The sequence below is a fragment of the Haliaeetus albicilla genome, chromosome 2, assembly GCF_947461875.1.
Source record: "Haliaeetus albicilla chromosome 2, bHalAlb1.1, whole genome shotgun sequence".
Lineage (NCBI taxonomy): Eukaryota > Metazoa > Chordata > Aves > Accipitriformes > Accipitridae > Haliaeetus > Haliaeetus albicilla.
The window spans coordinates 44454690-44468713 of NC_091484.1; the positions used below are offsets into that span (position 1 = coordinate 44454690).

General features: G+C 36.8%; 1 protein-coding gene across 2 annotated transcripts in view; it reads right to left on the reverse strand.

Annotated features, from left to right (window-relative positions):
* The window catches only part of PALS2 (protein associated with LIN7 2, MAGUK p55 family member), a 61971-nt gene that overhangs the window by 26287 nt on the left and 21660 nt on the right, over positions 1 to 14024 (reverse strand). The window contains exon 2 of one of the 2 annotated variants that reach the window (XM_069773162.1): positions 2844 to 2962. In XM_069773162.1, coding sequence (XP_069629263.1) covers positions 2844 to 2960 — 117 coding nt within the window. In that variant the 5' untranslated portion in view covers positions 2961 to 2962. Of the gene's footprint in view, positions 1 to 2843; positions 2966 to 14024 lie in introns of both variants that reach the window. The other variant, XM_069773155.1, reaches the window with a different exon arrangement.

Genomic DNA, 14024 nt, shown 5'->3' on the forward strand with positions numbered 1-14024 from the left:
GTGATACTGAATTGAGTCTTTTAATTCATTCAATATTTATTATACTTGCCAAGTGTTCAAATAGTAAGGCTTTTGCCTCCAACAATCTGACATCCTAAATACTGTACTCAAGTGTTTATAGATCACTCCTACGATGTTTCCTTGGTCAGGCTTAGGCATTCACCTAGTATGCTGTAGGCTATACTACAATAGTAAAAGCAATAGTGTGACTGCAGAAAAGCAGATAAAGTTTTGAGGTTCAAAAGAACAGTTAATCCAGGAGAAGAAATTTTTGGTAAGACAGCTCAGTAGCAAAACTGAGTAATCATACATGTTCCAATTTCAACAACTGTTTTCAAAAAAGCATAATAATTCCAAGGGCTAGTTAGGATTGAACATAAACCTTAGCACAGGAAAGACATGGACCTGTTGGGAGTGGGTCCAGAGGAGGGCCACAAAAATGATCAGAGGGATGGATCAGAGGAAAGGCTGAGAAAGTTGGGGCTGTTCAGCCTGGAGAAGAGAAGAACCCAGGGAGACCTTATTGCAGCTTTTCAATACTTAAAGGGGGCTTGTAAGAAAGATGGGGACAAACTTTTTAGTAGGGCCTTTTGTGATAGGACAAGGGGTAATGGTTTTAAACTAAAAGAGGGTAGATTTAGACTAGATATAAGGAAGAAATTTTTTTATGGTGAGGGTGGTGAAACACTGGAACAGGTTGCCCAGAGAGGTGGTAGATGCCTCATTCCTGGAAACATTCAAGGCCAAGTTGGATGGGGCTCTGAACAACCTGTTCTAGTTGAAGATGTCCTTGCTCATTGCAGGGGGGTTGGACTAGATGATCTTTGGAGGTCCCTTCCAACCTAAACTATTCTATGATTCTATAAATGTCAGTAAATGACAGGAAAATATATTTTACAGTAATTACAGTTACTTCATCTTTGCCCTACCACTCACTGAAGAATGGAAGGGTACAGTAAAAGAACCCTATTCCAAAAAAGATCTGTAATTCCTACCTTGATGCCTTTATTCTAGACAGAAAAAAAAAAATATGAAATTAACGCAATGTTAAAAGATTAGCCAAACTTTACATTGCAAAATATTATAAACTAACTACTATGCTTATTGCTTGCCTTTGGTTTTTTTAAGGACTGAAAAGAAAAATAAGCTTGTACGGCTCATGGTACATTTCCCTAAGTTTCTTTTTACCCTTTTTGGGATACTTTACATAATGATTAGTCTTTAATAACTGACCAATAAAGGAAAATTAAAAACTTTTATGTTTCTGGCCTGGTCTGAAATGAATCTGCTTAAATAATCTGACCATCTCAGGGTCCTGACAATTGCGTATTCTGTTAAAACTAGCTCTTCTAATAGGAAAAACAAGTTTTACATATTTTTAGAGACAAATGGATATATATGAACTATATATCTGTCACAAAATGTGTTGTCATTCTGATCTTGTCCTTATTTAGCTCTGCTGGTTAGGACTGAGTTTTGGGGTTTAATTCTGAAATAATTACAAAACAAAATATGAATGTGGTCATGCCATATGACCACAATTAAAACCTTTCAGCATTCTAGATAAAGCAAGTTTATAGTTAAGAATCTGTTTCCATTACAAGCATTTTTTTACATTTGCTAGTCATTAAATTCCACATAATTGTAATTGGCCATTAAAACACAAATTCTTGATAAGAAAAAAAATGCTTTGCAATGAACATTTTCTTCATGATAAATATTAAATTAAAGATGACCTAGGCGGCACATACTGAAGTTGGAAACAACTCTAAGAAAATGCTTATACTTACTCTAGTAAATTTAGTACACAAATCTTTCCCTCTGCAGTCATCTCACTAGCAGATGAGACACTTGTTATTTCTAAGTTCATTACTATGCAGTGTCTTCCACTTACAACCAATTTTTCTGAACAGCTAAACAGAAGTAAATTCTTATATAAATTCTTATGAGAAGTTTTCCTTTCCAATTTTTATACTGAGCAAAATCCCTGCACAACAATCCTTTAGCTTTACAGAGTATTTCATGCCTGCCCAGAGGGCATTGCTTTCGTATGTCTATTCATATTAAAGAGACAGGTACATTTAAGTTAACTGTTTTTCTTCACGAAAGGAGCTTATTTTTATGAAGTAAGATTAAGAAAGAATGTAAGCGCTGTGTAATATTGACTGCATCTCCTACTGGTAAGATCACCTACATTTTAATTACAGAGTCCAAAGATTTTTTGTAAATATCACCTTACATATTTATAATTGATTGCTACCATCTATAAATTTTCATAATGCAAGACCAAACCTAAGGCTAGCCCATGTCTCAGAGAGCTGACAAATCAAAGGTCCCAGCATTACTCTGAATGCAGGAAAGGGCAGGGAGAGAATATTTCACTGGGCTGATCAGAAAGTCATTTTGAGCCAAAGACAAAAAGAAAACTTGTTTACACCATGGGAGAAAGAAGGTTATTGCTCTCACTTTTCATCTTTGGCAAAAATGCTAAAAGTCACAAGGCATATGGGTTTTGCACACAACAGTAGTCACAAGACTATATTAAAACCAACTGCTTCTAATTTCAAGTATTTTGACATTTTCTTCATAAATAATGTTACCACATTATTTCTGGAGTCTCTGAATTTTTCTTCTTCCTCTAGAATCTTCCATATAACAATAAATCAGCGTGCACAGAAATTACATTATACCAAATCTTCACCTTCAAGAACTCCTTGAAGTCTTTTAAAGATGTACCATACATAAAAGCCATTGTTAATACCTCAATCAATACTCAATGTTCACACAGTAATTTAAGAGTTAAAGTATTTCCAGATTCTACTCAGAGCAGCTAGTTTAAATACCTTAGCAAGTGATCTTACAATAGGGTTTTCCATAATTCCTTTAAGAAAAATCAGGTCTATTTCTTCAGCGCCTGTCGATGTTGGCAAATCAGTCAGGTTATCCAGGACCTGCTGCATGGCTGCTGACAAAACAAAAACAAAAAGTAAGTACTGACCAAAATAGACTTGCAAAAGCTCTGGGAAACACAATATTAACTTTAGAGATGTTAAGCAGCCAACTACATCTACTGAGAGCAAGTGGACAGAATGGAAAAAGAACTTTGTTTTGTTTGTTTGAAAGATGGAAATAAAAGGTCTATCCAAATCCTTATCACCACAATCAACTTAAATCCAGGCCCTGCACATTCCTTTCAAGATTTGCTACTACTTAAAGATGAAAAAAAAAAAAGTATAAACTATGTATAAGGTATGCATAATCTTCCAAATACATAAAAGCAACTCATTCATGACTCTCTTCATTTAATCTCTCTTTCAGATGAAGCTTTCAGTCCTCACACATGTTCACATAGTACAGAGTTCTTGTGCATTTGGGCGCATGTGCAGGAGCCCTTAGCTGGGATTACATCAGCTAGCCCTGAGCTTGCAAAGAACATGTGCCAGCTTGGGCTGAGCACAAAAGGGGGCATCACTGGAGACAGTTATGATGTCCTTTGCAAGGTAAATGGTCATTCTTTCCCTGTTTTCCAACACATGACTAAATACTCTTAGCCTGCAGTATTATCTTAGTAGTGAATAACCTATACTGTTCTTGGTTTTAACTGTATTCTTTTAAACTCCTGGCAAGTTATATGCACATGCTCAAACAGACACATACACAGGTATACTGAAAAAAAATCTTCTGCCGAGATCTGCAGCAAGCTAAAAAGCATTAGAACAAGCACTGTGTACTCCAATGCTCCGCATGTTGCATAGCAGCATATATCAAGAGAATTAGAAAGCCTATATGCCCCTTCTCCCACACAGGAATTTACCCTTAACTTTGCTCATTGCTTTATAATGAAAGCTATTATGAAACACTGCACAGTAACAAAACAAACAGCATTTCTCAACACCTACTTTCTAACTGCAATTCTTCCTAGAAAATTCCATCCCAAGAAAAAATTTTCTGGCCAGTCTTTCTGTCAAGTAGAACTGACTTTTCAACAATCAAATCATCTTGTATGCCACCTTTTAACTACAGCAGTGGATGTCAAAAGACTGCATTTTTAAAAAATATGTTTTAACCATACTTCTCGCTTTCAAAAAGTGAATCTTCTGTGAAACCATGAGTAGGAGGGAAAATGACACTTACTTTATGCCTTCAGATTTTGAAGCAATATTATTTCTACTTTATAATAGACTAAGTGCTGTTAGAGAAGTCACCAAATCAACCTGTAAGCAGTCCACGTCTTTGTCAGACTAGTTATGTCCTATATCTTGACTAGTTCACGTTTTCTCAATTCCAGTTACAGATTCGTGACTCTTAATGCAGTCATGCAAGCTATAGTATTTGCAGAAGTAGACAGACGTTTCTAGCCAATTTATGTAGGGTACTAGATGCTGCATAAATACTGCAAGCGTTATAATAATAAGCTTTCTTTACATTTTTAACAGTTATGTAAATTGTTTTTAAGGGACTTCAGGTTAGCGCTTTTGTTCTTATAAATAATCTGGGTAAAAATATAAATCTTCCTTCAGGTTAAAGCATGCATCTCAACTACCACTTGCAATTCCAGCACTTGATGCTGACAGAGGTGTGCATGATAAAGACATTCTTTATATCTGTCCATGTTAATAAGCTGTTTCTTCTGTAACCTTCAGAATTCTATCTTAGAATGATCAAATTAAAAAATAAAATCCCTACATTAAAACTTCATCATCAAGGGGAAACTGTTGAGAGCAACATTAAGCTTCACAAGAATGACTTTCAATCTTTGTGCAGCTAGACAGGGTATTTTCAGATTAATATTTTATTTAATAAAGGTTTCACAAATTTTAGCATCAAAACTGCTTAAGTATATTTTAGCATTCTTGGAAAGCAGCAAACACCTTTATAAACATGCAGAGTTCAAATAATTCACAAAGGCAGACTTGCATCCCAGGTGATCAAAACCAAAACAAGCTGTTTTCAGAAATAGCTCCCTATTGCTGTCCATCTGATGGTTGCCTCCTCTCATGGCACAGCCATCATGGTAACAGTCTTCTTAGCATTAAATAATGCTGCCTTAATATTAGAAAGAAAAACAAAAAGGCAGGCAGAAAAACAAATCCCCAGTAAGTTGGAATAAGGCACCGTTACTCACCCTTGATTGTTTATGTTTGAACACAGTGTGGGTCTCTATATTGCCTCAGTGTAGCTAGTAGTTTAAAAGGGAAGATCTTTCTAAGTAGTTGAATAAAAAAAATAATACTGTGAAGTACCCCTTTATTTTAACCAGCTACAAGGTTAAGTAAAAAATTTTTAGCATGAGAGAAAGCTTTAAGAAGCTTCAACAAAGTGTTTGCACCTGTTACCTAGTACATGATAACTAGAAACTAGAGCAATGTTTATATGCTTCACAATGTTTCACTGCTTTACATTTACCTGGCAAAAAAATTCAGAACATGACCAAATGTTATTTTTCAAAAGGTCATCAAAAGCATCTTCCAACAGGAATTATGTCAGCTGGTTTATTTAAAAAGAATAGACAATACATGGGTACTTTTGGTAACGGGCTAGACTAAGCACTTTAATTCCAGTATTCTACATTTATTATGCAAGTCATGGGCCAGCTTCAAACGTAGTTCCCATTTAATGTGATATGCTAATATTACTCACATGTGAAAATAGCTTTGAAAGTCTAAGCAACATACATATTGACCTACATATGCCTTAGATATTCATACGTGTACTTTCGAACAATTTGATTTATCCAAAGACAAATTGGTGGTGGTGGTGGGAGACAGTTTGGTGAATGGATTATAGACCCTCTTTTTATGTATCTATTCAACAGGCTTTTGTTTATTCATTTCTAGAGGAAAAAAATCTTATTAAAATACAAACAGCAGGAGATACGTTGTTTCCAGGCTTAATTATAATGACCTTTCAGAATAATGTAGATATACATGGAATTTCAAGTAGCAGTCTTTAAAACAATTTCACTTTTTTCTTTCCTGGGGCAAAGCCACCTTAGCTCTTTTAGAAAAGTATCTTATCTTTGAGCAGCAGGAATGAAAGCTGAAGATGCAAGTACTCATGTAGGAAAGTTTTACTTAAAAGACCAGGTCCTATCAAGCAAGAAATAGATGGAACTAAGGAGTTTAGAGACTACCAAATCTAAATACCCTATCAAAAATTGCCTTTTGAGCCTCCCATCTCTTCTCTGGCAAATCTGCCTTGAAATGTTGACAGAGGTTACTCACTGGGGGGAAGGCAAGGGGGAAGACCTGTAGAACTTACATTTAAGTGAGGCATACAAGAACTAAAGACTACAGTGAACAAACTGCATAAACCTGGCTCCTTATTGTTGAATACTTTGTTGTCCAATTAAAAGCAAATTGGTGCTTTTCCTTCAGTGGAAAATTAATTGGGTCTCTCTCGCCTCTCTCATCCCATCTTTTGGAGGAAACTGGTAAGGAGAAACTGTCTTTGAGAGCTCTACCATGCACCTCCTTCTCTCTCTGAAGACAAGCCTTTTTCTATTTTCAGAGACCCATCTGGGTAAAATTTTAAATTCTTATCACAACACAAAAGGATTTGCTTTTGTGAGGACAGCATGAGATAGGCATGGTTGGCTACAATGGTTAACAAAACCATCTAGGAACACACACATTACAAGAAACACATTGACAACAGCCTCCAGACAAAACAGGAGGAACTGAGCAGCAGAAACAGGGTCTCAGTTGAGGCAAGGTGTTGAAATAAAGGTATTTTTAGGAAAAAGTGACAACAGAACTGAGTCTGAGCTGGGACTCCTAAGAGAAAATGAGATAACAATGGGCCACCCTCCACTCCAGCCCCCGGCTTTGGTGACAGGGAACATATACACACATAGAATTAATTTCACAGTCAATTTTCAAAGAACATCTTCATAACCATAGAAGTTTAAAGCCTCAAGCAAGACTCAACAGGAGCATACTGGTCTGCTGTGTACATGCATTGAATGATTTAAGCCCACTATGCATATGACCCCATACTCAGAGAAACTAGTTTGTCATTTGAACCCCATTTCAGAAAGGCAAAGGGAGGGGGGAAGGAAAGGCATGCTAATTGATGTCTGGGGCAAACAGCGTGCATCCTGAGGCATAAGAATACAGAAATCCCACTTACTAATGCAAAATTTACTAACCAGAATTAACTCCTAATTCACATATAGCTCTTCAGACAACCAAAAGATGCTTTGAAGGTTTAATCTACATACTGTACTCTACATACTTACATTAGTAAATTCAGATCAAATAGAAGTAAAAGATACTATGATAACTCTTCTCTTCTTGTACTTGTAAGAAAAAGACAGGTTTTCACCAAGCTCTCAACTGTGACTCTTCTATCAAATTTGATTTTACTCTTTCTTTCAGTGCCTAATTCTTATCTACATTAATTCTATGTAAAGGAAAGAGGAAGCATACATTTAAATAAATTTTCCAGATTTGCAGACAGAAGACAAATGTGTCACTCACTGGGGAAAATTAAAGCTTTCCAGAGTGAATACCTTGCACAGATTTTTTAGCTCCATTTCAGTTTATAAGTCTCCAAGCTTACAAACTACCAGGAATGAAAATAAAATTATGTATAATATATTTAAATAAACATATGCATATTTATTTCCACATGACCTACTCATCTAGATAGGAAGGTATAATAAACACCTCAAGGACTATTGGTGAGGCTGGTGCTTCACACAAAGTCTAGAGAGTTAGATTGAAATCTTGCCACATACATAAAATTTGGAAACAATTTCTTGTGTGATTTAAAACCTTTTCAAGAGGGATATATCCAAAAGAAAAGTTTTGCAAGACACCCAATAAGCATAGACAAAAGAAAATTCATTTGTAACTCATACAGCCCTTAACCAATGACAACTGTGCATTTGTGTTTTCAAAAAAATGGATTTATGCTTTAACATGAAGTGGAAAAAAAAAAAAGTTATTTTGTATTGGCCACTTCTCTCCTCAGTTACAAATTTTAATATTTCTGGCAGCCTAGGTCTGAGAAAAGGAGTACCTATGAACAAGTTAACATTTTGAGCTAGTACAAACAAGTTCATTCACTAACAGACTATTGACCAAGAATATATGAAACACTAACAAAGCCCTCTGATACTACTGTTAGAGTAAATTTCAGAAACCAGGTTTTAAGATAGAAGTCTCTGGGAAAGCATTATGCAGTGAGCACATACAACATTATGTTTGCATTTTCACAGCCAGCAACTGTATTCACTGAGCACAGATCACATTTAGAAATACCTCCAGATAAGTGCTATAAAAGTGATGTACAATTGCAATTTAGCCCCTCTGCTCCTCTATGCCAGGCTACAAATTAGTTACATAATCCCATACAAGGTATGCCTACACTGCTTATTGTAGTAGGGTATAATGATACTTGGGCTCTCAAGCATCCACAGACTTCACATCTACCTCGGTGTGGGGTTTTATCCAGGCTATTTGACAAATAATTGCCAAGCAGGGAGTGTTGGGCCAATGCAGTTATAGCTCTATTGATAGCCACCTTAACTCAAGTACTTATTTTTGGGCAGCAGTCCACTGTAACATCATGTAGGCACATTTTCTAAACAGGTTCCCTCATTCAGTAAATATAGTGTATCTCCCCTAGGAAGACAGTAAGACTGCTTAATGAAGGAAGCTGTTGTCTGCAGCATGCACACTTTACTGACTGCAGAATCAGAGAAATGAATAGCATATATGGCAGTGAATTAGTAAAGGAAGGAGGAAAAGTCTAATTGATAACAATGAATGCCCCTGTGGATATTTAAATTCTACTCACTGAATTTTTTGCATGTTGAAAAGAAGTAACATAAATGCTTAGAAATGTTTACTAATTTTTTTTACTTCATTTTCTGCAAGTCTCCTGGCAAGCCAAGATTGAGCTATTTTAGCATAACTATAAATAGAAGCTCGAGCAGTCCCTACCCTTATCAAACCTAGCTCAACTACATCTTACATGCCCATTTTTCATGGCTCTTAAGGTCACAAAAGCTATGGGGAAGAGTGAACAACCCTTCCCCATCCCAAACCCTGTAGCCATAACTTCTTTCAGGCTGTGAAGTTTGTCTAAATAAAGATGAAGCACAAATTTTCTGATGAACAGATGGACCTCACAGCTGCATCTTTTGGAAAGAAAAGCACTATTTTAAAATTATTTCAGCAAAGATAAAAAGGGAACAAAGCATCACATCTCCAAAACCAGCTGAATTAAAAGGTTGTCTTATTTGAATATATGTCTCATGACCAACAGTAAGATATTGGTAAGAGATGTACTAAAATCCAGTACTAAGGATACAGTGTTAGGCATCTCTTAAAAGACTGTAAAGAAAAAGATCTCAATTGTAAAGTACGAAGGCAATTAACTTAACCGGACGCTCACTAACTAAGCTTGATGCTTTGAAGCCTCTACAGGTGTTAAATATTACCAAGTTTTCTGACATTTTTAATTACAGAAAGACTGATGCAAGCTTCAGTCAGAAATGATGATTAACTGAGGAAGCATACACATGTATACACACAAGTATGCTGAATATGTCTTCTCTGACAGAGAGAAGCCTCTCAGATAATGGTTTAAATGTACAGATCTAAACTCACAGTTCAAAGTTCTCTGCAGCAAACAAATGGTAGGACAGCAGAAACCTGCATGGTGATTCCTCTGTTGTAGTCTGAGCCACCTAATGAATTTGCTTCTTCATTATGGTATTTGTGCCACACTGGAAGAGGCAGAAGGCCTTAAGGTGCCTTCTGAAAGGTTCACGAGATGTAATTATTTAAAAAGGTAATTCACTTTACCATACTTCTGCTTAAATAGTTTTCATGCTCCACTAGAAAAGTAGCATTTCTTACTGAATTACAGCATGTACAACTGTTTGAGAGTAATCGGTTAAAATAAATGATTACAAAAAGGTAAACATTTTCCTCCCAGGGGTACATTCAGGAAAATAATAGGATCAAGTTATGAAAGCTTAACTTCAGTGGCAAGGGTGCCCACGAGGTCTCTAATCCAACCTCATCCTCTAAGAAGGGACAGCTGTGTAAGCACACCACATCACTCAGGGCTTTACCCACTAAAGTCTTGAAAACCTCCCAGGATGGAAACTACATAACTTCTCTTGGCAACCACTTCCACTACCTCCTAATGATGAAAAAGGTTTTCCTTACCTACAGCCTGAATTTCTCTTGATTCCATTTATGTCATCTGTCTCTCATCTCACTAGAACAGTGTCGTGGTTTAACCCCAGACAGCAACTAAGCACCACGCAGCCGCTCACTCACTCCCCCCCCATCCAGTGGGATGGGGGAGAAAATCAGGAAAAGAAGTAAAACTCCTGGGTTGAGATAAGAACGATTTAATAGAACAGAAAAGAAGAAACTAATAATTATAATGATAACACTAATAAAATGACAAGAGTAGTAATAAAAGGATTGGAATGTACAAATGATGCGCAGGGCAATTGCTCACCACCCGCCGACCAACACCCAGCCAGTCCCCGAGCGGCGATTCCCTGCGCCCCTCTTCCCAGTTCCTAAACTAGATAAGACGTCCCATGGTATGGGATACACTGTTGGCCAGTTTGGGTCAGGTGCCCTGGCTGGGCATGAGAAGCTGAAAAATCCTTGACTATAGTCTAAACACTACTGAGCAACAACTGAAAACATCAGTGTTATCAACATTCTTCACGTACTGAACTCAAAACACAGCACTGCACCAGCTACTAGGAAGACAGTTAACTCTATCCCAGCTGAAATCAGGACAAACAGTTTGCTCACAGAAGTTGTGCAGTCTCCATCCCTGGAGATACTCAAAACCCCATGGACACAGTGCTGGACAACCTGCTCCAGTTGATCCTGTTTGAGCAGGGAGGTTGGGCCAGATGATCTGAAGAAGCCCCTTCCAACCTCAATGATTCTGTGATTCTGCAATTATTTCCTGGCATCCTTCATTCAGCTGGAAAGCTTTGCTCACTACTATCACTCTTCTTGAACTTTGCTATATACTCTTTCACACCATGTAAATACTACCTTTAAATAAATATGTAAACTCATGTTGATACTATACTGAAAGACAGAAATCTCCCTCATTCTGTAATATAAAAGGCCCCAGTTTAAACCCATAAACACCATCAGCTCGGTGATGGATGTCTGTACTTCTCCAGGGCAACTCAGGCAACATTCAAAAAGCTATGCTATCAGTGGTCATTTTAAGCTAAACATAAGAATTTTCACACCATTAAAAGAAAAAAAGCAGACCTATGCCTCCAAATAATTACTTTATGAATTTATACTAAATTGCTAATATGCTGTTTTACAGCTTCTAAATACTGTTCATCAGAAACTTAATAGCTACGGTAAATCTTTGCTGAACATCTGAACATCACCACTGCCGGTTGCCAACAAATAAATAAATTTACTTCCACAGTTTCTGAAAACTTTACACATTGCCCTGAATATATGAAGCTTTTGCTCTAGCTGACTATTTGCATTAGTCTTCCTAAAAGGTAGTATTAAGGAGCCAAATTTTGAAACCAGTTCCATTTCCCCTATAAATTGTGTATTATACAGTTATGATAAGGCACAGCTTAAAGGAGACCACTACTTTTCCTCTTGCTCTTACAAATGTTCATATGTTGCCATTTGGAACAAATAATCTTTGAGGAGATCTTTGAGAAAACTTCAAAACATAAGCATTTATCTGCACCTGCCAAGTTACACAAATAGGAAGACCAAATATTCCAGACATTGAAGAAATTATTAAAAATCATTTAAGTAATCCAGAAACTTAAATCTGTTGGAGACAGTGGAGGTCTGTGGAAAGCAAAGGAGATATTCTGTACTTTTGAAAGCCTTTACCTATAGCCTAGATGAGTAGGGCTGTATATGCAAAAGCTTCCATTGTAGGAAAAAACCTAAGTGTTCCAAAAGGAGAGAAATTAAAAACCGTATTGTGCCTCAAATTACAAGCAGCAGTTGCATTTGAAATAAAATACAGAATGAATTCAATGCAAAAGCTTCAACCACCATACAGCACAAACTGGAGTGTGTAAAAGCAAGTCAACTAAAAGCTTTTTAAAAAGGCCGAATTATTTCCTTTTTTTTTTTTTTTTTTTTGCAGTATTCTTACTTTTCAGCTACAGATGTTAGGAAAGAATGTATTGATGTCACACAAAGACTACTGTACTTTAAATGAATACTAGCATATGCCCCTGGAGAAGTTTCAATTTTGGTGAAGAAAGATTGTACTCCCTTAGTTCTTCAACTACTTTAGTACTTTGGGTACTAGAGGATATTTTAAAACTGATTTTTAAATGAAGGTAAAGTGCATTCCGTGGATATGCAGTCTAAGATACTACTCTGTACCTGAGTTTCAGCACAAATTCAAGAAGTTTCAGGACGTATCCTGCACTCCACTCAACTTATACAACAGGCTGAACTTACTGGATCACATCAATCATCTTCGCTGGTATTTTGCAAGAAACAGCTGGATGAAGAAACTTGTATTCTCTGCAGTCACACAGGCAATTAATGCCAGTATTTATGAAGTCCAAAATGCCAGCATAACAGATGCAACAAAGTAAGTACAGCTTTTGAAGTACGCCTTTCTCTAAATCTTAATTTTTCAGCTACAATGTGCACCCTTCCAAATGAATCAAAGCTTTGTACCTCTGTATTTCTGCCACAGGACTCAAAATTATTTATCTGTTATAGGGTGACAGAGCCTGAAGACAGCGTAACTGACTGACAAAATACTAACAACATAAGTAAAGACCACAGTTATATACCCACAGGAGCAAGTTACATGTAACAAAAATCAATTCAGTTTATTGTACCACTTATTTTGATGGAAAAGTTGAGGTGAAGTCATGCAGAAACATCTATACAGTTTTATCCTATTGGTAACATTACCCTAAGACCAATTAGAAAACAATGAAGAGATCTTCCTAAATCAGTTCCCTTCTTCACACAAGTCCTAAATTTAGATCTGAAGAGAAAATAGCGAACACCCTTCCAAAGGGAAAGGAGAATTCCACTTTAAGTGTTACATGCTTGCCTCTTGTTACTGGTCTCCAATCAACACTGTCATAGTGGATAAAGTTGAGCTGTGAAACTTCGAGTTGTATGTTGTGCCCCACTTCTAAGAACAGGCACCCCAGGAGCAACAAAACCAGAGGTTCAAGTTCTGCTATGATGTTTCTTCAACCATTTGCACTTTCATCTAGGCACACTAAGCAGGCATATTTTCAAAGAACAAAGCTAAAATACACAAGGATTGTAAGGCACTCTACTGTCAGTGTAAATGTCATGGCTCAGAACAATACTTAAAGAGCTATTTTGTAATGTGGTTCCAGTACATCTGCAAACAAGACAAGGTACTTTTAATACACAAAATCGGATACTCTGCTGCATAGCAAAGTAACAACTCTGTGCGCTTCCAGAGACCCATGATGAATCTGATCACTAGAGATCTTGTTGGTTCCACTGGAGTTTGCATCTCAGGGGTGCTTGCATCCTTCCATCTGAAACCACCTAATCACTCAACAGAATGTCAATAGGAAATCATTAAAAAAATCCATACTTCAGATACCTGGGTGTTTCCTTAATCTTGGTTAATATGAAATTTAGCTTAAACAATTCTTTCTGCTCCCTGTTCTTAACTCAATTTTTATACATCTAGCAAACAATGCCTCAGTTTTCATTCTTCTAACATGAAAAGGCCAATTTTCCGCCCTACAGAGGGCTATTTCTCCTCTCCTATATTGATTGGGAAAGAAACAAGACTGGCATAATTCCCCTGTACTTCTTCCAGTCTGCACCTTTTTTTCACTATGGACAGTCAGAATTGTGCAAAGTGTATCAGACAAGAGTCTCATGGGTGCCTTGCACAACACCATTAATACTTCCCTTTCTAGTGATAGAGATAGATCATGAGATCTATTTTGACTTTCTCAGTTACATCATACTGTCAGCTCAACCTACTGGTCTGTCACAAAAGAATACAAA